Source organism: Rhodotorula toruloides (genome assembly GCF_000320785.1).
Source record: "Rhodotorula toruloides NP11 unplaced genomic scaffold Scaffold8, whole genome shotgun sequence".
NCBI lineage: Eukaryota > Fungi > Basidiomycota > Microbotryomycetes > Sporidiobolales > Sporidiobolaceae > Rhodotorula > Rhodotorula toruloides.
In genome coordinates this window covers 573477-594682 of record NW_015622968.1, presented here as the reverse complement: position 1 = coordinate 594682, position 21206 = coordinate 573477, and the positions used below count along the sequence as shown (strand labels likewise).

The window sequence follows — 21206 nt, the reverse complement described above, 5'->3', positions numbered from 1 at the left end:
CTGCCTTCAGCCCTGCCCCACAGTGCACACACCTCTTGACCCCTTCCGCTCCGCCACCTCCTCTTCGCCCTTATCCTCCTCTCCCTCGCATGCATCCAGCATGGCGCCAGCTGCAGCCCACACGAGCTTACCGTTCGTCGACGTCGTCTCGTACCCACCTCCAGCGCGTCTCTCGCTCCCGACGACTTCTGCGCCTTCATTCCGCTCGAGCGCTCCTTCTCATGCTCGCTCAAGCGCGACAGGCGAAGAGCTGAAGGACAAAGAGGGACGACCGCTTGTGGATTTTCGTATGATTACTGAGGGGTCACAGCAGGGCTTGCGGAGGCAGCTGAGAGCGCGCCATAGTGCGTCCTTCGTTCTCTCGCGATTTATGGACTGCGTGACCTGACCTCCTCGTCGGCGTACAGTCGCACTCATTTCCATTGTGCGCCTTTCGCCTATGGTTCCAGGCTGGCAGTGACCGCTGACATTGATTTGCGCAGGGCGGCGTGATTGGCGTGAGTCTCGGGACTTGACGAAGTTGTCGCCGCTCGGCACTCACGTCTCTATCGACAGACCGGCCTTTTCCTGGGGACTGCGCAGAGTCGTACGTTCTCTTCACGTCGCGCAAGCGAACCTCGCTGACATTGCGATTCGTGCAGTCGCCATTGGCGGTCCTCTTTCGCTCCTTCTCTCGTACATCGTCATGGTGCGTTTCCTCGCTGAGTCCGTCGCAAACAGCCTGCTGAAGCCGTTTTCCGTCATGTGCAGGGCGTCCTGGTATGGGCGATGATGACAGTGAGTTGCACCCTTTTCCCGCTCGAGGCACATTGTTGACCTTTGTACCAACAGGCTCTGTACGCTCTCTCGTCCCGTCCGTCGCAGGCTTGCAGCTTATGTACTTTCTCTGCAGCGGCGAGATGATCTCGCATCTACCTCTCGCTGGCGGCCATGTCACGCTCGCAGCTCGCCTCGTAGACCCCGCCTTCGGCCTGGCGTGCGGCTGGGCATACTGCGCGAATTGGCTGCTAGTCATGCCTGCTGAGCTATCTGCCGCAGCAACGTTGATCGGCTTCTGGAGTAACGCGAAGTGAGTCTTGCCTTCGCAGAATCTTTCGCACTGCGCGAGGACTGACCTTCTTCTACACAGTCCGGCAGGATGGATCGCAATCTGCTACGTCCTCGTTGTATTGATCAACCTGGGCGGAACGAGAGTGTACGGAGAACTCGAGTTCTGGTTCGCGTCGATCAAAGTGAGGCGCACGGACTTCAGTGTTCAGTCTAGGCGAGATTGACCGTCTCGCGAACAGATCGTCACCATCGTCGGCCTCCTCATCCTCTCTATCGTCATTACCGCAGGGGGAGTACCCGGGACGGAGTGAGTAGCTCTCCATTCCCCTCGTCTCGCTCGAGCTCACCTTGCGCTTCGAACAGGCCGATCGGGTTCGCCTACTACCGCGACCCTGGGCCGTTCCAGCAGTTCCTCGGCATCTCCGGTCCAGTCGGACGCTTTGCAGGGTAGGCAGTTCACGAGCGGCGCCCAAGGACCTCGCCTCGCTGACCTACTTTGACCTTCCCAGGTTCATTGCGGTCCTGACACGGGCAGCGTACGCTTACATGGGCTCGGAGATTGTCAGTATAGCCGCAGGAGGTGAGGTGGCGTCGCTGACTATCGCAGCGACGACCGCTAACTCTCCTCGACCGGCAGAGGCTCGCAACCCGTCAAGGTCGCTCCCGCAGGCCATCCGCCGAATCATCTTCCGCATCGGGCTTTTCTACGTCGCAGGAGCGTTCGCCATCGGTCTCATCGTCGCGGCGAACGACCCCGCCCTCTCACGGCACGACGGCACAGCGCTGAGTTCGCCTTTCGTCGTGGCTATCGAGCGGGCCGGAATCGATGCGCATCTCGTTCACAGCATTTTTGGTGCGCCGTAGCTGACAAGTCTGATCTTGCAGGTCCTGCCGAGCATCATCAACGCTGCCCTCTTGACTTCTGCGACATCCGCCGCTTCATCTGGGCTCGTAAGCTTCGGCTGCTCACGCTCACCTTGATTGGCTCGCTGACGGCTTTTCCTCCTGCAGTACACTGCGTCGCGGTGTCTCTACGGTCTTTCGGTCAACTCGCTTCTCCCGCCTGCCTTCGCCCGCCTGAACAGCTACGGCCTTCCCTGGGTCTCCGTCTTGACCGCCTCCGCCTTCGGCTTGTTGAGCTTCATGAGCGTACGCGATTCATGCCGCTCTTTCTGCGTGAGAGTGCGCTGACTTCGCCGCGACAGGCCGGATCGCGTCACGCCGCTGTCGTTTTCTCCTGGGTGCGTTCCGTGCTTTCCTTTACAAAGCGGTTTGGCGGCCGTTTGACGTTGCTTCGTGTCGTCCACAGCTCAGCAACTTCTGCTCGGTCGGCGGCATCGTCACTTGGGCCGCGATCTGCTATTGCTACATCCGTGAGCGCTCATCGTTCCTCCTCTCCCTGCAATTGCTCAGCTCACCTTCTCTCGCGCAGGATGGTACCACGCCGCCAAGGCGCAAGACATCCCTCGCAACTTCTTCCCTTACCAGGCGCCCTTCCAGCCGTACTCGGCATACATTGCGCTCGCCGTACATCCGCTGCGCCTTCGTCGCCGCGATCCAGCTCATCCTTCTTTCCGAACAGGGCTTCCTGCTCGTCCTACTCATCCAAGGCTTCTACCTCTGCATTGACGGTCAATGGAACGCCTCCGACTTTGTCACTCGCTACCTCATGATGTGCGTCGCCTCCGCGCCTCGTATATCCGGCCTTCCTGACCTTGTTTCGGACTCTGTAGCCTCCTCTTCCCGCTCACTTACCTTGGCGGCCGACTATGGCTCCGCTGCGAGACGCTCTCGCTCCTCGAAATTGATTTCTTCTCCGGTTCTCGCGAGTACGTCAGGCTTCTCTCCCTCTTCTTTCGCTCGTTCTGACGGCCCTTCCACTCGCAGTAACGACGAGACGCCCGTCGAGAAGCCGCGGACGCCCTTGAAGCGCTTCCTCAAGGCGCTCGTCTAGCTGTTCCTCCCTCTCTTCTTCTCCGCTCGGTGTACAGCGTATCATAAGGATGGCAAAACAGGATCAGTATTGCGAATGAGGGCAATGCGAGGTGTGCTATGCATAAAAGTCACGACAGGATGCGAGAGAGGAAAGCGGGGTCAAGAGCAGGTATGGAGTGCGCTGCGAGTAGGGAAGAGACTGCGGGTGAAAAGCGAATAGCATGTGTAGGTATGTGTGGTATAGATGGTAAAGCGGGTATGATGGTCGAGGGGAAAGAAAGAAGGGAGTGGAGAGGCGGGGCGCGAAGATGGCTTAGCGCTGCGTGGCCTTGAGCTTCCTCGCACGCTGCTTCGGCTGGCGCTTGGCGTCCGCGGGAGGAGGCGGTCCACCTTCGCCGCCATCGTCGTCTGTCACGTCGCGAAGGAAGATCTTGAACGTCTTGACGACTGCGAGCGAGCGGGCGAGCGAGATCGTCAGTGTTCCGCCACGAGAAGGGAAAGGCCGACGAAGCGCACATTCGTTCGGGATGTGAATCGGACGCTGGGGCGGGAAGATGCTGAGGTCGAGGTCCGGATGCTCCTTGAGGTACTCCTGCGGAACTCGCTGGGTCAGCACGCTCCCCATGCTCGAAGATGAGTCCAACGCACCTCGAGGAAGACGAACGACCTGCGGGTCAAGCTCTGCGACATGCGCGAGTCGGCCTTGAACGGCGTGACGCCCCAGAGACACCACGGCTCAGGCAAGAGCTCCTGCCTGTGCTCGCGGCGGATGGCGTTCTCGTGGCGAATGTCAGTCTTGATGCGCTTGATCGTCTCGTCGATCAGGATGGTCGTCGCGTCGAAGGCGTCGCCCGAGATGGCCTGCGAAGCGAGAGGTCCGTCAGTTCCGACACCGCCGCGGCTGGAAGGTGAATACGCACCCAAGGCATCGTGACGGCGATAAAGATGGCGCCGTTGCGCATGTCGTGCTCGACGAGCAAGAAGCCCGAGACCTCCTTCTCGACCGGGTCCTGTTGCTCGACCGGTTCCGGCTTGGGCGGCGCGCCAGGCTTCGGTTTCGCCCTCCTCCGATGCGGCGTGCTCGTCTGCAGACTGATGTACCTCCTAAACCCACGGGTGGCCTCAACATCGACGCTCATCATGGGCTTGAGGAGGCTCCACCCATCGACCGTGAGCTTCTCGCACTGCGCGTAGGTCGTCGCGAGTCCGTCGCCGCGCTCGAGCATCTCGGGACGGGCTTGAGTGCGCAAGCGCGTGTTCCAGTAGACGAGGCGGCAGCGGGCTTCGAGCGCGTCGAGCTTGGCCGAATCGATCTCGGTGATGCGGAGGACGTCGCTGGGGGCGCCAGCGGGTTAGCTGCGAGTGACTCCAGGGAGAGCGAGGGCGCAACGCACTAGTCGATGTCAGAGAGCGGCGGATTGCGGGCATGGCTAAGCGTGCAAGTCCGCCTCCCAGCGGGGAAGAGTTCTGCGCGCGCGCACAACCCGGTCAGCCCCGCTCAGCAATACTCACTCAAACCCACACGAACGCACCTTTACACCTCCACCTTCCAGGCGTCAACCTCCCCCCACCGCCTCCACAATCCGAACAAGGCTTGTACTTTTCCTCGCACGTCCTGCAAATGACCTCGACGGTGAAAGGCGGCGGAGTCGAGTCCTGCGGCGCGAGGGTGGTGACGTTTCCGGCTCCGATGACGCGGTCGCAGACGTCGCAGGTCAAGGCTTGGCGTTTGATCGTGTCGGAGAGGCCGCGCGAGGTCTCTTCGGGCGGGAGGAGGAGGCGCGAGTGTTGGGACGTCGCAGTCGCAGTCGCGGCAGAGGTCGAGGTCGAGGGAGCGGAAGAAGGGTCCGCCGCGCTCGTCAAAGTCCCGCGCGCCGCCGCCGCCGGTCCACCTTCCAGCGCATCGACCGCGCCCGAAAACGTATCCTCGAACGTCGCACGATCATGTTCCGTCGGCGCCGGCAGCCCCATCCCTCCGACCTGCGCAACCGACACGTTCGTCGGACTCGACCCGTCGGCCCTCCTCGCATCGTCCTGATCCGCCTCGTACGCGCGCTGCGCCAACCTCTCCCTCCTCTCGTCCCCATCCGGATCGACCTCCCTGCCCTGTTCCTCAACCGGCAAGCAATCGAGACACGTGAAGCTCAACCTCGGCGTCCACCCCGTCAAGTCGTGACCGCGGAGGATGATTTTCGCCCTGACGAGCGAACAAGTCCAACACGTCGCGCTGAGTTCGGCAGACTTGGCCTTTCCTTTACTCGTCCCCGAGCTCGACACGGCATAGGTGACGCCATACGCCGTATGGACTTTCTGTTTGTGACCCGACGCGGGCTCGCGAGCGGGATTGAAAGCGAGTACGGGGGGACGGGCGCGGTGGAGCGCGCGTTCGGTCGAGGCTTGTTGGAGAGCTGGGAGGGTCTGGGGGAGGATTGGGAGGCCGGTGGCGGTGGCGGGGGTCGAGTGGGTGGAGGAGGAGGAAGAGGAAGGCGAGGCGGCGAGGTGCGAGTAGGGAAAGTGCGTCGAGGCGGGCGAGGGATACGGTTGCTGTTGCTGCGGTGGAGGAGGAGGGTACGAAGGCGCGCCAACGAGCGGGACGTTGTACTGGAACGGCGACGTCTGCGCCCTCAACGCCGCCAACCTCCTCGGGAACTCCTGCTCGTTCGCCTGCGCGTACTGTCCCGCAACCTGTCCGTAGTCGTATCCGCCCGTCTGCAGCGCATGCGAAGGGTACATCGCACCTCCCGCCGTCGTCGGCACGGGATAGTACGACGCGGAGGTCGACGTCGAGGTAGATGGAACGGGAGGGACGGCGAGCGACTGTTGCTGTAGGTGGTCAGCGGATGTCGACGCGTACGTCGTGGGATGGTAAGAAGGCAGAGGGGGAGGATAGCGGTACCCCGTTCCGGCCGCCGCCGCCTCTCCCGCCTGAGCCTGACTCGCCTGCTGAGGCGCCGTGTTGGCCCTCCCCACCATCGCAGGCCTCGCCTCATGCTGTTGCTGATGCCACCCCTGCTGCTGCTGGCCATACGTCCCTCCTTGTCCCTGTCCCGCCTCGAGACGCTGCGACATCCACGATCCCGTCACCCCTCCAAACCCGACGGCGGTTGAAGGGAGCGACGGAGCAGCCGATGTTGCGCGCTGAGAAGTCGAGGTCGACGGGGTGGGGAAGTACTGCGCTTGTTGAGCGTGCGAAAGAGGGTGAGGAGAAGCGGGCTGAGGGGCAGGGGGAGGAGGAGGGACGGCAAGGTGTTGATGAATGTTGACCTGATACGTCGGAGGCTGTTGCGACTGACTCGGTGCGGCGGCGAACGAAGCAGGAGAATGCGAGCGCGAGTCGGGGTGATATTGCGCGGGAAACGAGGCGGATGCGTGAGGGAGGGTCGGGCGTTGGAGGGGTTGTGGGTGCCACGGGTAGGATTGATGTGGGAGCGAAGGAGCGGGAAAGGAAGGGGAGGCGAGTGTTGAGAGTTGCGGTTGTGTCTGGCCGAACGAGTCGGGAGCGGGAGGCGCGTTAGACTGCTGGTGATACGCAGGCGGGTGCTGATACAGCTGTTGTTGCTGCTGCTGCCCAACCCCGGCCTGTCCAAGCTCCGCCAGTCCCTGCTCCCCCCCTCCCATTCCCGACGACACCCTCTTCCCGCGCCCGTCCTCCGCTCCCATCTCCACCGCCGCGGGGTCCTCCACCTCCCCAAACGCACGCTTACGTCCGAGTGGATCCCCTCCCGCGGCTGTCCAGGGAGGGTAGGCGCTCATCGCCCCTCTTGCGGCGAGCGGAGTTTAGTCCTGTCGAGTTGGCGGAAGCGCGGAGGGACGGGCGATGAGATGGGACGGGTTGGTCGCCCCTGGGCGTGCAGTCGAGTGCGGTAGAGCTGTAGTGAGAGTCGGGAGAAGCGGGAGAGGAGGGAAGGAAGCGAGGGAGTGGTCGGGACGGAGAGAGGGTTCGGTAACAGAGGGGCGACCAGTCGCGGGAGGCGGAGGGGGGAGAGTCAGCGCAGGGTGCGGGACGACGAGAGAAGGAGTGCAAGCGCACCTGTAAGCTCAGGGAGAGTGCGCACGGTGGAGCAGGCGGCGTGCGAGGTGAGCGAGGCGATGAGGCGATGAGGACGGGAGCGGGAAGTGAGCGAGTCGAGCTGGGAGTGGGAAAGGGTGCTACTGCGCTGGCTCAAGCATCGTCTGGCAGCCCGAGCGCCACTCCTCACAAGGCGAGCACACCACTTTCGAGTGAAGCGAGCAAGGTCAACGGGAGACTCTCTCGCGCTCTTGCCGTGAACCCCTGCAGGCACTCGACCTTTGCGCTCACATGGTCAAACCGTAGAGTTGTCTCGCCTCGGAAACGGACTGCAGATCCGCACAGAAAGACTGCGAAAGAACGACGGCGCTCGTTTGTCCGCCCATCGAACCCTGCCAATCCCTCTCCTCGTCCTGCTCAGCTGACCTCGACTGACCGAGCATCGTCCTGCGCGCACCGGCGATGCCGACGCGAGCGGCAAGGCGTTCCCCGCCCATCCAATCCTCCCGCGCGAACGTCGACGCTGCGGAATCAGGCAAAGGCGTCAACCTCCGGTAACTGTCGAAGCCTGCCTGAATGGCTGAGTGCCGAGTTGAGTAGTCGCTCAAGGACAGGATCCAGAGCGAGAGGGTAGCGGCGAGCTCGCCTCCGAGACGAGCGAAAGCAACAGCAAGATCTGAACGGCGGAGACTCGTCAACCCCACACCGTCGCTCCTAGTGTGGCTCGCACGCGGGCACGAATTGCAGCCGACCACATTGAAGCGGATGGCGAGCGGCATTGGCATAGTAGGCAGTCGGAAGAGAGAGATGCGGGAAGCGTCTAGCTCAGGTGCTCGATGTCGGTTCGCGGCGATGCGGGCATCGTGTAGTCCGTGCATCTTCATCGTGCATCCGAACCACTTCACGAGCCCGAACGATTCCCTCGAACCGAGAGGAGGAGCGAAGAAGACGTCCTCGACCCTTCCGACGCCTCCAAGACGCCATCCTCTCCGCCAAACGCCCAGCGCTCCAGTCAACCCTCCTGGAGAGCCTGCCTCAACCCACTCGACACACATCGAGCAGTCCCTGCGCGGTGTAGCGGGTGCGAGAGTCGCGAGGTGATGAGGATGGCGAGGGGACGAGTGCTCGACGACGGCGGCTCGTGAGCGTTCGAGAGCAAGACACAGTGATAGCCTGATCTTCTGTGCTTGTAGCAAGCCTATCCATCCCCTCCCAAGACGAGTGTGAGCGCTGTGAGAGCTAAGTGTTGCGACCCAAGCTCTGCCCTCGTCCAAACCTCGCTCGCCGCTCCTCCGCCTCTGCCGTTCCCCTCAACTTGGTCACCTCTGGTCATCCTCGCCACTCGGTCTAACTCCCCTTTCCAACAGTTAAAACTCAGTCACGATGGTGCGCGCGCTCTCTCGAGTCGCTGTCGGGAGGTGAGGCTGACCCGGGGGGAACAGTCTACCGTCGCCAAGCAGGACGCAAAGGACTTTGACCAGTCGGCTGCCCCCGCCGTCAAGAGCCACAAGATCAGGTGCGCTCACTCTTCCTTGCCCTCCCGAGCGCGAGCTGACGGGACGAGGAGGGGCACGCGGAAACAGGATCACCCTGACCTCGCGCAACGTCAAGAACCTCGAGAAGGTCTGCACCGACTTGGTCAACCGCTCGAAGGACAAGCAGCTCCGCGTCAAGGGCCCCGTCCGCCTCCCGACCAAGCGCCTTCACATCGTCACCCGCAAGACTGTCCGTCGCGCCTCTCCTTCCCCGAGAGTAGCGTGCAGCTGCTGATTGGAGCTCGTGTTGTATGTGCGCAGCCTTGCGGTGAGGGTTCGAAGACCTGGGACCACGTGAGTCCCCTCCCTCCTTTCCCCTCGTCCTCCTTCTTTACTTCCAGAAACCGCCCGCTGACGCTTCCCGACGCACGCTCTACAGCTCGAGATGAAGATCCACAAGCGCCTCATCGACCTCGAGTCCCCCGCCGAAGTTGTCAAGCAGATCGTGCGTCCCCTCCCTCCGCTCCTCCTTCCCTCCTTCGCGCTGACGACGCGTCGAGCAGACCTCGATGTCGATCGAGTCGGGTGTCGAGGTCGAGGTTACCATCGCGGCCTAAGCCTGCGCATGGTTCCCTCGTCGCTAGTGGGGGCTTCGAAGAGGTGTGAGGGAGGAGTTTCAGCGAGTTGAGCGGTTGTGACGAGTGAGGGTTTGCGTCGACGGTGTTTGCGAGGGCAGCAGGGAGTCATTCGGTTGGCTTTTCTTGCCTTGTCGCTCCCTTTGTGCGCTGGAGGACGTAGCCTTTGCGAGTGTTCCGTTCCTCGTCTCCTTTCCCCTGCGTTGTAATGCGCACGCCTCGTCGTCTCCCCCTTTCGCCCGCGCTTTCCGAGAGTGAACGAGCGTCTATCAGAGAGTCAGAGAGCACGCTAGATAGCCCAAGCAAGCCGTGTGAGATGTGTCAGCGCGGGTTGGCCTGTGCAGAGGCAAACCGCTCCTCGTCCTCGCGTCCTCCTCCTCTCGCTCCTCAACTCTGCTCTCACACCGCTCACGCACGACGCTCCTGAATGGGTATACCGCACCACACGCAGAAATATATGAACACGCCTTGCCTGCCTGCCATCCGGTGCGTCCTCCCCTCCTCGCACCACCCCGACCCACGTTCTGACGCAGGGTTCGTTCGAGGGACGGACACAGCTCGCTCACCCGCCCGTTCTGCGCCGACTGCATTGGATCTGTTGGAGGTGGTGACCGACCACCGTAACTGGGCTTCTTGCGCTCGCTTATCCCGACTCGGGTCTATCGACGTGACCCGCACCTCCTCGCACTCCCAAACACCCCTAAACGACTCGCCTAGACCTTCACACTACTCGCTGAACACTATCGCACTCTACCCTCGCTTCTCGCGCCGATCCACCTCGAATCGCCCAGGATGGTCGCGCTCAAGAGCAAGACCCTTTCGCTCCCTCACCTCTCCCTCTCGCGCACTTCCTCCCCCTCGCGCCCTTCTCAGCCTCCTACACCTTCGAGCGCCGCTCCTTCCCCGACCGACCCCGTCCCGCAGACGCAGCCGCAGTCGCAGGGTCAGGGCAAAGCGCGCTCCGTCTCGCCCAAATCCCGCACAACCGACCTCGTACCTCTCCAGCAACCCGTCCCGACCAAACCTCCTCGTCGGTCGTCGATCGGCGCGTCATTGGCGGCGCTGACGTCGAGGTCTTCCAGCCCTTCGACTGCCTCGCCGACGACCCAGGCGCCGAAGAGTCCGTCCGTCCCTGCAGGCCTGCACATCTCGCCCGCCTCTTCCCCCGCCCCCGCCTCCGCCGAGGAGAGCACGAATCCCCGCCCTACGCGTACGCTCTCGGAGAACAAGGCCCCTGCGCTCGCGCAAGGGATCAAACCTTCCCGCTCGGCTTCGTCGTCGGGGAGCGGGAAGAAGCGGTCCAAATCTACCGATCGCTCTGCTCGTCCCTCTGCATTCACGCCCGCCGACGCTACTTCCCAAGCGGACAAGGAGAAAGACCCGCAAGTTCGGGGCGGATGGAAAGCCGGAGGGTTGATGGCTTCTTTCGGCCGCTCGGGGAGGGGACTCGCGCTTGGACACTCGCAAAGTCAGCCGGGTACGTCGAGGGCTACCGCGACTGCCGTTATCGGCGCAGGCTCGCTCCCTCCCAATGGACTGCCGAGTCCTTCGATTCCGTCAACTGCGACGCTCGGCGGGAGCGCAAGCGGGACTGCGACTCCTTCTACCGCCGCGACGCTTGCTGCAGGCGGTACAGGCGTCCAGCTGCACCAACTCGCCGAATCCTACGTCGGGAAAGTCTCGCTCCGTCTCGGCGAGGCAGTCAACAAAGTCTTCTTGCCGATGCCGACCGGACCTGGAGGGATTGTGGACAAGAACGCGGAGAAACAGGAGGGTGCGTATGGAGGGAGCGCGGTGGTCGTCAAGGGACGACCGGCGCCGAGGGTTGCGAGGGCGAAAGAGGTCGGGGAGATTATCGCGGCGTGAGTCCGAGCGTCTCTTCTCTCTTGCGGAGTGTGTGGGTCACTGACGGAGGTTTCGTCGCGCCGCGCAGTGAGTTGCAGGCGGCGCTGCACGACCCGTACCTCCTGCGGACGCTCCTCCGCTCGTCGGTCCTCAAGGCCCTCTCGCTCTTCCTCACGCGCCTTTCGGCCCTCCTCCTCGTCCCCTCTCCCTCCGACCCCGCCCTCGTACCGGCCTGCTTCACCGCCCCACGCACCTGCAAAGAAGCCGACTCCCTGCCGCTCCCTCTCCGATTCAACCTCCAAATCGTCCGCTGCGCTTCTCAAGTCAAGCGCGCGCTGGCAATCGTCGCCGATCCCTCGTCCGGTTTCCCGCACTTTGTCGAAGAGACGCTCAAGCCGTGGCGCGCCAAGCTCGCGGAACTCATGAACCGCGTCATGGGCCCGTTGGTGCAGAGTGCCAGACTCGCGGTGGCTGAGACGAGTCTGCGAGCAAAGGTCGAGGGCGCGACGAGCGCCGAGGGATGTGCGTGTGCGGATGGGCAGGGCGTGACGGGTGCGGCCGCGGTCGCGTGCGGAGGAGGAGGAGCAGGAGCGAGCGCCGCCTCGACGCTCGGCTTGACAGGCTTGTCCGCCCTCCCACCCTCTGCGACGCACCTCAAGCCCAGCGCGACGAGCCAGCTCCGCTCGCTCTCGCTCGGTCGATCGGCGTCGCCCGCTCCGTCCGGCTCGTCGACCGCCTTGCCTGGGTTGACGTCGGCCACGGGCGCAGCGACTGCCGGCCCGGCCTGGCTGCGCGACCTCTCGTGCCGTCTCGAGGCTTTCGCGCGCCTCGTTGCGCGCCTCGAGTGCGCTGGAGACGCCGACAAGTGGATTGTTAGCGTTGCGACGACGGCGTGCTGGAAGGGGATGCTCAACCTCAGCGCTAGGTCAATCGGCGCGGTTGATACGGGTGGCGAGGTAGGTGCAGCGGAGAAGGAGCGCCCGGTCAGCAGGAGAGGGTTGCTTGGCGGAGTTGGGATCAAGAAGACGCCTTCGCCGCCGCAGAGCCCGCCTCTTCCCTCTGTCGACATGGCAGGCGCACCACACGCCCACTCGCACGGTCACACCGCCCCCTCGCCCGCCGACGTCGCTTTCGTCCGACTCCTCTCGGACCTCGAGCTCCTCGAGGCGCGCCTCCAGGCGTTCCTCGTCGCGAGCCTCTCGACGCCTGCGACAGTCCTCGCCCCCTCGTTCGCCGCCTCGTCAGCCGAGTCGTGCCCCGCCTCGAGCCACTCGACCACCGGCTGCGGACTGTGCCGCACAGGCCGGACGTTCGACGACGAGTCGTCCGACTCGTCCGACTCGGAGGACGACGGCGAGGTCGACCATCCTCGTGGTGGAGCTGCACCGAGCGAGCCCAAGCGCGAGTCGAGGCTCGTGTTGAGCGCCATGCGCGAAGCGATGCAGGCCCTCAGCGCGATGGTCGTTGTCGTTCGGGCGAGCCGCGATCCGGTGGTGGTCAAGCTTGCGTTGCAGGGACCGACGGTCGACGAGAAGGTTGCGAGCGCACAGCCGATGACGCCCTCGGCGATGTTTGCGCTGTCCGCCCCGACTCCCTCGACGACCATCACCGTCGTCGCTCCCTCGTGCTCGCTCTCGCCTTCGTGTCCAACTTTGCACTCGGCACTCCTCACCCTCCCACCCCTGATCCTCCTCCACCTCCTCGCCTCGCGCGTCTCGTCCGCCACGGGCTTCCGCCTCCCTCACGAAGTATGGGCCCTCCGGAACGGCTGGGCCGAGTACGCGTCCGAGTTGCGCGGGTTCGCAGCGGGCGAAGAGTGGGCTCAGGAGGTCGCGTGGGAGATGCACAACGAGGTTGAGCGTGTCTTGCGCGGTGAGAAGGAGAAGGAGGGAATGGGCGAGGCGACGTGGAGGAAGGGCGATAAGGCGGCCTTGGAGGCGCTCAAGGTCGCTGCGGTCAAGAACGGTGGTGGATCAGGCGGCGGAGGTGGGAACGCGCGCGATTGACTAGCCGGTGTGGACGCTCAGGTATCAGACCATAGACGGACTCTCTTCCTCTTCTTCTCCTCGCATCGTCTCTATCCCTTTCCCCGATTCGCTATTCCGCCGTCGCACGTTTCTTGTTTGCTGCTGTCATGCGACGGCCTCGATACTCTCTGCAACTGTAGACCTCGGTTCTCGCCTCGTCCTCCTCGTCCGCTCCGCTTCATTCCCCTCGAGCTCTTGCAATCTCTCCCTCTCGCTCGCAGAGCACGACACAATATCGACGAGTCCTGCAATGCCTGCCTCCGTCCGCTGGCTCTCTGCTCTCGCCAGCGAGTCGAGGTGGCGAGTCGGTCGAGGCCGTCCGCCGACCGCAATCTCGCTCGCCTCGACCACGGCATGCGACGGGTCTTGCTCGGTCGGGCGCTGCTGCGGCGTGATGCGCACCCTACAGACACGATCAGGACTCGCAGGGCGACTCCAGGCCCGCCCGCGTCCCTTCGTCCCCTCGCCTTCTCGACCTCGAAACGAGACCCCAGCCTCTTCATTAACGACTCGCGGCGCTTCCGTGCCGCACCAGAGCTTGCGGAGGGCGATCTTTCAGCTTGTTCCGTGGGGCCGCCGGCCGGCTGGAGCGGAGAAGGCGCTTCGAGACGCTGCATCTCCCTCCGCCCGACTCTCGTCGCTCGCTCTCACGACCTGCTTGCTTAAGGGTTCACCTCCTGGCTGTCCATCCCGCTCCTTCCGCTAAGCTCTCCCTTGCGCCATCCTCTTTCTGAGCAGAAACGCAGCTTCGGCCGACACTCCTCCCTGCAACACTCGCATTCGTCAAGCATGACCTGCGCGATGCTCCCGCTCAGCAACACGGACTCGCGAGGCCCTTCTCCTATAACATGTGGTCGCCGACCATCTATCTTTGCGCAACCCCGACGACCTCCGGTCTCATCGACTCGCCTTCCTCCCCTCTCCTCGCTCTCCCTTCCTGGTTCTCCCTCCGCGCAAGCCCTCTCCTCTTTCCCCTCCCAAGACGGATTCGGCTCGCCCCCACTCCCACGGCCTATACCGCCCCTCCTGCACCCACAGCCCGTCCGCCCCGTCAACGTCGAACACTCCCCTCTGCTCGCCGGAGCCTCGTCGCCTCCACCCACGCAAGACAGCTCACGCATAGCACCAGCCGACGTCTACGCCCATGCATACCGGCTCCTAAGGGAACGGTGGGCTGGAGCAGGGAGCGAGGTGAGGGAGGCGGCGGAGCAGGCTAAGGAGGTCTTGCGGGCGCAGGAGGAGCGGAAGCGGCGGGCTTCGCACGAGCAGGACGAGGAGGACATTCAACGCGGTGCGAAGCGGGTCAAGCACAGGCGCGCATCGGGAATGGTCGCGCCTGTCACAGAGGAAGTCGAGTTCTTCGATAACGTTCCGCCTTCGCTCTCCTCCTCAGCTTCGGCAATCGATACCGATGTCGACCTCGTCGGCATCCCTCGGACCACGTCTCTTCCGCCGCTCGCAACCGTCTTTGCGACCGAATTGTCGTTGCTGCCACAGGCGACGACCGCCTCTCCGCGCACTTCGCCCACGCTCCTCAAGCGCAAGCGGTCCGTCTCGATGCCTCCGCCACCCCTCACCGTATCCGCCTACGCCCGTCGCCCGCGCACTTCACTTCCCTCCCTCGCCGAACCGAACTCCGCTTCGACCTCCCTCCCTCCCCTCTCTGCCGTCGCCCCCCTCGCGCCTCTCGTCACCCTCCCAACCTCCCGCTCGCTCCTTTCCTTCTCCACCGCCTCATCAGCGCGCTCGCAAGCCCTCTCGCAAGTGGTCAACCTCTTCGAAGCTGCGCGGGCGAGTCGAGCAGAGGGGTTTAGGCGGTTCGGGGAGGGCGTCGAGGAGCGCAGGAGGAAGAGTATGGAGGGGACGAGCCCGAGGTTGCCGTCGGTGTTTGAGCGGTGGCAGTAGGAGGAGGTGGAGTTGGGCCAGTTGGCGTCGTTGCTCGTCGTCAACGCGGTTTCCTCGATGTGCATACTCGCTCTTCGTCTTCGTCGTCCTTCGTTGTTGTCCTATCACGTACGCGCGCACGCAATACACGCAGTCGCAGCGCACTCGAGCAACGTCCGCTGTCTGGCGCCGAGTGAGTCGTCCTCTTCTGCTCCTTGCTTCCTCCTCCGCTTTCTCCGCGACGTCTCCCTTGTTCCTCCGTATGCACGAACTCTGCACAAGCTCGCCTTTCACTCTGAACCGCTCCTCCTCCTCCTCGCTCGGCTCCATTTCGAACCGCTCTACTTTCGGGCTTCGCACACTCGAGAAGGCAGGATTCAGCGAGAAGATGCCAGACGACGGGTACTTACGTTGCCGATAAACGAGCCCCTTTGTTCGTGATAAGGCGGCCTGAGCGCGGGGCCTACAAAAGGCACGCGGAGGCCGGTTCGCAGGTTATGCTCCTTCTCCTCACTCCCTTTAACCCTCCCCCCCCCTCGCACACTCCTTATCGTCATGAGCGACGTCTACACCTGGAGGAACGGACACCTGCGTGTCTGCGATGCCGCGCAAGCCCTCTTCCCACGACGACGTTCACGTTCTCTCCTCCCTTTGGTTCAGAGCGCTGCAAGGCCTTTACTGGCGCGGCTGCCAAGCCATCGTACTCGCATTCTGAATGGTTTGCGTGGAGCCGCGAAGCTCGGCTGGAGAGAGGACGAGAGACGAGGAAACGAATCTACGAAGTCCTGCGCGACGAGGATGTCCTCCTCGAGCCTGGCAACCACGAACCTGTTGCCGAGTGGCTCATCGAAGCAATGGAGAAAGCAGCACGAATCAACAGGCCCGTCTACGTCAAGCCTGGCCTCACAGCGTCGCCCAACTTCGCCTCCGTCTACCGCCAGCAGTACGGCTTCACCTCCGCCATGCGCTGGGCCAACTTCCGCCCTGCGCTTCTCAAGGTCACCTACCGTCCTCGCAGCACTCGCAAGCCGTGGTCGCTCCAAGTTATCGACATCAAGTCGACCCACCCTCGCGCGGTCGAAGCCGACAAGGTCTCGCACTTCCTCTTCGCTCGCAACGAACGCTCACTCACCCCTCTCGTCCAGGTCCACCTGCAAGATCAATTCCGCATCCTCGCTTACCGCCACCTCCTCGCCCAAATTGTCGAGGACATCAAGCGCGACGACTACGCCCGCCAGGACTTCCCTCTCCTCCGTCGCCTGGCCATCTCGCACATCTGCGCCTTGTGGCGCTACACCGGTTGCTACTCGACGACGTGCTACCACGACGAGTGCATCCTCAATGGCAAGATCGATGCCGCCAAGCTTACTTACCACCTCGAGATTTCTGTCGAGCACAACAAGAGGTGGATCGAGAACCTCCTCTTCAACGAAGTGCCGACTCGCGTTGGTGTCCCGTGCCAGCACAACTGAGTCGTTCAAAGTCAAAGGCAAGACCAAGGCGAGGCCAGCAGGAGAACCAGCATCACCCGGAACCAAGGCTGGTAAGAACGGACGGGCCGCTCTCCCTCTCTCTGCGTTCTATCCCCTCTCACCTCAGTCGTACTATTCTTTATATCTGTGTCATGCGTTTCCGTGCCGTCTACCGGGGTATCGAGAGGGTTTCTGCGATTTGCGAAGGTTGCGAAAGGTTGTGTCGGTCGTTTACTTGCTTGAGCGCATCCGCTCCGCTTCGTACATCTGCCATTCGACTGAGAGAGAGCGATCAATGAGCGGGAACGCTCTGCGAGAGCCGCGAAGTAGGCGTACCGAGAATGCCCTGGTTCTTCTCTCCCCCGATGGCAACCATCAAGTCCTCCGCCTTAGGCTCATCCTCATCATCCAGCATCTGCCTCAAGCTGTTCCTCTTCTCGCCGCCGACTTCCTGCTTCCCGTCCAGCCTGTACTCCTCGCTCAACTGCTCAACCAACCGGTCCTCCACTCCTCCCAGCGCCTCAATCTCCGTCAACAAGAGCGAGTACATGAGCACGACCGAGAGCGGATTGGCCGTCTTAAACGCGACCCAGGACAGACAGTTGAAGAGGTTTCGAGCGGGAGGAGGGAGTGAGACCGGGATTGGCATGACGGGCGGTTTGGAGGATGAGCTGGCTGCGTCGGAGAGTGGGTTGCTGGGGAAGTAGAGAAAGGATGGTGGAGGAGTGGTCGGAGAAGCAGAGGGCGGGAGAGTCGAAAGCGCGGCGAGGTGGTAGAGGAGCGCTTGGGGCGGCTGGAATGGCGCGTCGGGGTCGGCGATGGAGGGGAAGTCGGGGTTCGTCGCGAGCTTGATGCCGCACGTCGGCTTGTGCAGCTTGAAGTGCGAGACCTGGCAGTCGCTGCGACGGCGAAAGGGAAAGTTAGCCGTCGGAAGCACCGGGACGGGGTTTGGCAACGCACCGAGAGCAGTAATGCACGAGACGCTCGGCCTGCAATTGACATCGAGAGCAGACGAGCATCTTCTTGCCAGCTTCAAGGCTGGAAGCTGTTTGAGGGCGAACGAGCGTTAGCTAGCGGTCGCGGAGAGGGTTGAACCGCAACGAACCGATTTTGCCGCAGCTCGTGCAAGCAGGTTGGTCAAGAGTCGACATCGCAAGTGTCTGATCAGACGAAGAAAAGGCAGGATACGGGCGTAGAGAGCACAACGAGGGGAGGAAAGGCGGGAGGAGGGCGTAGGCGAGGCTACCTGCAAAGCTTCGCGGACAGATCAGCTACATGAACTCGAAAAGGCTCCTCATTGGTTCGCCGAGCCTGCTGGACTCACCTGGCGCGCGGGTAAGTCGAATCAAGGGCAGATCAAGCGAGAGAGTCGACGAGGGGAGGAAGCAAAGAGGAAGCAGCTGGGAGACAAGGCGGGCTTGTAGGTGGCTTCAGAGCGCTTTCGTCGGCGAGTTCACGCAGCCCAACAGCCCTCAGCGCGCAGAGCAGATTGCGGACGATTTCGAGAGAGGCAAACGGATGTTGGCTTCGAACAACTCGCCGCTCACCCGCGCACCTGGGCGCGAGACCTTGCTTGTACTGCTTCTGAGTCTGATTTTGACCGCTAGCGATCCGCACGCACGCCTCCCGCCGCCTCTCAACCCCTCCCCATCTCGCTTCGCCCACCTCGCCTGACGCGACACAACCTCTCGCCCACACCGCCAGACACGCGCGCCGACCGGTTCAGACGGCTGTAACAGACTGGGATTAGGCAGTAGCGGTACCAGGTGAGCTCGAACTGGCCGTGTTGCGTTGTATTGCGGGTCGAGTGGAGGATTGGTCTGGATGACGAGGTCGCGCGCAATGGGAACGCAGTCGGAGGGCCAGCGGAGTTGCAGACGGAGACTCAAATGTTGAGGGCAGCCATTCTACGGGCGCATGCGGCGTCTCGACTTCTTCGGACGGTGATGCTTCCCCTCGCCTTCTGCCCAAGTCAGGCGAGGCGATGAGGCCAACGGCGGCGACGTGGATGGAAGTGCAGGAGGTCATTTGAAGTGCGACCGCTCTCCAGGGATCCCGGATACTTGGGAACGATCAGACTGCTCCGCGCTGCGAACGTCCAGCTGACATTCTCCTCCTCGCCTCTGGACAGATCCCGCTTCTCTCCCTTCCAACCTTTCCCTCTCGCGGACACCGTCTTCTCCATTCCAAGAGTCCACCCACCATGCCTCCCCGCGCCCAGCAACGACCGCCTCAATCCCTCACTCCTCAACCCGGCTCCGGCTCTCCCATCGCGCAGCTGAACCCGAGCCAGCTCGCCGCGCTGCAAGAGCACATCCGCAACACGCGGAGTCAGACGGGACAGGAGGTGACGCCTGCGATGATCACCGAGTGGATGATGCGGAATGGGATTCAGGCGGGACAGGGCGGAGCGGGACAGCAGGGACAGGGCGTGCCGCATCAGCAGCAACAGGGCCAGCAGCAGGGTCAGGTGCCGCAGCAGGTGCAGGGGAACCTCGACGCTATCCGTGAGTCGGCGGTTGCGAGGATTCGTCCCGGCTTTCTTCAAGGAAGGAGGAGTCTGACGATGGACTTTCTGTGCCTGGCATCACAGTGAATCACCTTTACCCTCCTACTCTCTCCGGCAACCCTCCCGCCGCCCTCGCACACCTCCAATCCGTCCTCTTCCCGCCAAACCAGGTCAACAAGCAGTCACCGTTTCTGCAACAGGTCATGCTCCTTGCGCAGAACGGACGCTTGTCGCCCGAGCAGATGGCGATGCTGAAGCAGGCGGTGACGCTGAAGAACGGCTCGCAGGGTGAGTCGGCGATTCCTGCGGACGAATGACAACCTGCGCAGGGCGCGCTTTCCGCTGCACGCGTTGCGTGTCGAAGTCTCGCACGAGTCTCTGACGCCCTGCTTGCGCCCCGCAGCTCAACAGCAGCAACAGCAGCAGCAGCAGCAGTATCAGCAGCAGGGGCACCCGCAGGCTCAGCAGCAGATGCAGGCGGCGCAGATGGCTCAGCAGCAGCAGCAGGTCCGCCAAGTACCTCAGCAAGGCCAGCAGCCCGGCGGTGCACCGGGCGTGCCGAATGAGCAGAACGCGACCCAGGCCGTCCAGCAGCTTCGCAACCGCGTTCACCACATCGAGGCGCTCCTCTCGCGACCAGACGTCAACGAAGAGCAGCGAGCCAAGATGCAGCTCGAGCTTGACAACGCCCGGACGAACTTGACGCGCGTCGTCAAGATGCTGCTCGCAGCGCAGGCTCAGCAACAGGCGGCGCAGGGCGGACAAGCGGGTGCGGCGGGCGCAGCGAACCCAGCGGCGGGGGGAGGTGTGCCAGGCGGTGCACCGGTCAATATTGCGAACCTGCAGGAGGCGCAGCGGCAAGCGATGGCGCAGAAGGCTCGCGAGATCCAGGCGGCTCAGCAGGCGAACGGCGGGTTCCGGACAGCGAGTCCGGCCCAATTCCCCGGCCAGGCGGGACTCGGCGCGCAGGGCATCCGCCAGTCGCCGTCGATGGCGGGACAGCCGCTTCCTGCGGTTCCTGGTGGAGCAAGTCCGCAGGCCAAGGCGGCTTCGCTGCAGAACCAGGCGGCGATCGCGGCGGCGCAGGCTCAGCAGCAGCAGGCGGTGGCGGCGGCAGCGGCGAGCGGGAAGAAGCTTACGAAGAAGCAGCAGGCCGACATCCATGCGCTCTCGCAGCAGCAGGCGGCTCAGCAGGCTCAGGCGCAGTCGCAGGCTCTCGCACAGGCTCAGTCGATGGTGCAGGCGCAGGCGGTCGCGAACCAGCAGCGGCAAGCGCAGGGCGGATCTGCGCCGGGCTCAGCAGCGGCCGGCTCGTCGTTCGCACCGGTCGGCTCGTCCGGCATGGCCATCACCTCGTCCCTTTCGATGCAGGCGCCGACCCCCGAGACCTTCCCTGCGCCTCGACCAACGCTTTCTGGCGGTATGGCGAACAACCCCTCCATCTCGACGCCGGCCATCACGAGGCCGCCGACGGCAGGAAGCGATGCGTTTGGCGGTGCGAGCGGAGTGGGAAAGATTGAGGCGCTGCCGAACAAGGATATGCGGCCGGACGACTCGCAAGGTCGGACGGTCAGCAAGCGGAAGATCAGGGAGCTGGTCGAGAGCATCGACCCGGAGGAACGGTTGAGCGACGAGGTCGAGGACGTGAGTCCGCCTATTCACTCTTCACAAGAGCGCACCTTCTCACCGGCGACTTACCGCAGCTGCTCCTCGAGATCTGCGACGAGTTCATCGACTCGGTGACGCGGTTCGGCTGCCAGCTCGCGCGACACCGCAAGTCGGATCGTCTCGAAGTCAAGGACCTCGCGCTGCATCTTGGTGCGTTCCCTTCTTCCTCGGAAGCTCGGCTTTGCGCCTCGGTGGTATCGCTGATGCTGAGAACCGGCCTCTCGTCGCAGAGCGATCCTACAACATTCGCGTCCCCGGCTTCATGCCCGAAGAGACTCGTCAGTCGGGCGCTCGTCGTGTCAACCTCCCTCCAGGACACGCAGCACGGCTGGCGGCGATCAGGGAGAGCGGGCGGAAGCGGTGAGGCGGGACTGGCGGGACTTGGAGGCGAGACGAGGCAGCAGTCTAACTTGCACGCCGCGCGAATCGTTCGCAGGCTCGCAATGTACACACGCGGTTGTCGTACGCGCAAAGACAACCAAAGCAGATGCTTTCGGCTCTTCTGCCTTGCTCGCCATCGACCTTGCGAAGGTCGTCGACGAGGTCGGCGCTCGAATCTCGTCTCCGCTCTCGCTCTGGCATCGTTTCGCGCGTTCTCTCGAAGGTAGAGCATCCACTCTCCGTCTGTTCGCCCTGCGCACGCGGCGTTGCGACGCTTTGACCCTTCCCCACCTAACTCGCCTCTTCCTCCTCCTCT

General features: G+C 63.3%; 8 protein-coding genes across 8 annotated transcripts; 6 read left to right on the top strand and 2 right to left on the bottom strand.

Annotated features, from left to right (window-relative positions):
• Positions 1–100: 100 nt before the first annotated feature.
• On the top strand, positions 101–3004 carry RHTO_07913 (amino acid transmembrane transporter; the record flags this gene model as incomplete). The annotated part of the gene is made up of 21 exons (XM_016421568.1): positions 101–344; positions 408–424; positions 483–497; positions 556–586; positions 642–688; positions 751–777; positions 832–853; positions 958–1069; positions 1130–1232; positions 1290–1357; positions 1414–1497; positions 1560–1630; positions 1688–1851; positions 1936–2001; positions 2062–2199; positions 2256–2291; positions 2360–2423; positions 2483–2577; positions 2633–2724; positions 2784–2879; positions 2938–3004. The coding sequence occupies 21 exons, from the start codon at positions 101–103 to the stop codon at positions 3002–3004; spliced, it is 1659 nt and encodes a 552-aa protein (XP_016274161.1).
• Positions 3005–3298: 294 nt separating this feature from the next.
• RHTO_07912 (uncharacterized protein) lies at positions 3299–6738 on the bottom strand (the record flags this gene model as incomplete). Its single annotated transcript, XM_016421567.1, has 6 exons — positions 3299–3432; positions 3502–3577; positions 3634–3846; positions 3906–4320; positions 4380–4452; positions 4518–6738. The coding sequence occupies 6 exons, from the start codon at positions 6736–6738 to the stop codon at positions 3299–3301; spliced, it is 3132 nt and encodes a 1043-aa protein (XP_016274160.1).
• Positions 6739–8377: 1639 nt separating this feature from the next.
• RHTO_07911 (40S ribosomal protein s20) lies at positions 8378–9086 on the top strand (the record flags this gene model as incomplete). The annotated part of the gene is made up of 6 exons (XM_016421566.1): positions 8378–8380; positions 8437–8510; positions 8578–8719; positions 8791–8823; positions 8909–8974; positions 9033–9086. 6 exons carry the CDS (start codon positions 8378–8380, stop codon positions 9084–9086), a joined length of 372 nt encoding a protein of 123 aa, XP_016274159.1.
• Positions 9087–9896: 810 nt separating this feature from the next.
• Positions 9897–12955, top strand: RHTO_07910 (uncharacterized protein; the record flags this gene model as incomplete). Its single annotated transcript, XM_016421565.1, has 2 exons — positions 9897–10966; positions 11038–12955. 2 exons carry the CDS (start codon positions 9897–9899, stop codon positions 12953–12955), a joined length of 2988 nt encoding a protein of 995 aa, XP_016274158.1.
• Positions 12956–13777: 822 nt separating this feature from the next.
• Positions 13778–14881, top strand: RHTO_07909 (uncharacterized protein; the record flags this gene model as incomplete). Its single annotated transcript, XM_016421564.1, has 1 exon — positions 13778–14881. The coding sequence occupies one exon, from the start codon at positions 13778–13780 to the stop codon at positions 14879–14881; it is 1104 nt and encodes a 367-aa protein (XP_016274157.1).
• Positions 14882–15357: 476 nt separating this feature from the next.
• RHTO_07908 (uncharacterized protein) lies at positions 15358–16332 on the top strand (the record flags this gene model as incomplete). The annotated part of the gene is made up of 1 exon (XM_016421563.1): positions 15358–16332. One exon carries the CDS (start codon positions 15358–15360, stop codon positions 16330–16332), a length of 975 nt encoding a protein of 324 aa, XP_016274156.1.
• A 231-nt stretch (positions 16333–16563) lies between these two features.
• On the bottom strand, positions 16564–17483 carry RHTO_07907 (zinc finger, MYND-type protein; the record flags this gene model as incomplete). Its single annotated transcript, XM_016421562.1, has 4 exons — positions 16564–16610; positions 16669–17231; positions 17293–17377; positions 17438–17483. 4 exons carry the CDS (start codon positions 17481–17483, stop codon positions 16564–16566), a joined length of 741 nt encoding a protein of 246 aa, XP_016274155.1.
• Positions 17484–18535: 1052 nt separating this feature from the next.
• On the top strand, positions 18536–20873 carry RHTO_07906 (transcription initiation factor TFIID subunit 12; the record flags this gene model as incomplete). Its single annotated transcript, XM_016421561.1, has 5 exons — positions 18536–18839; positions 18926–19129; positions 19245–20485; positions 20545–20659; positions 20740–20873. 5 exons carry the CDS (start codon positions 18536–18538, stop codon positions 20871–20873), a joined length of 1998 nt encoding a protein of 665 aa, XP_016274154.1.
• Between the last annotated feature and the right edge of the window lie 333 nt (positions 20874–21206).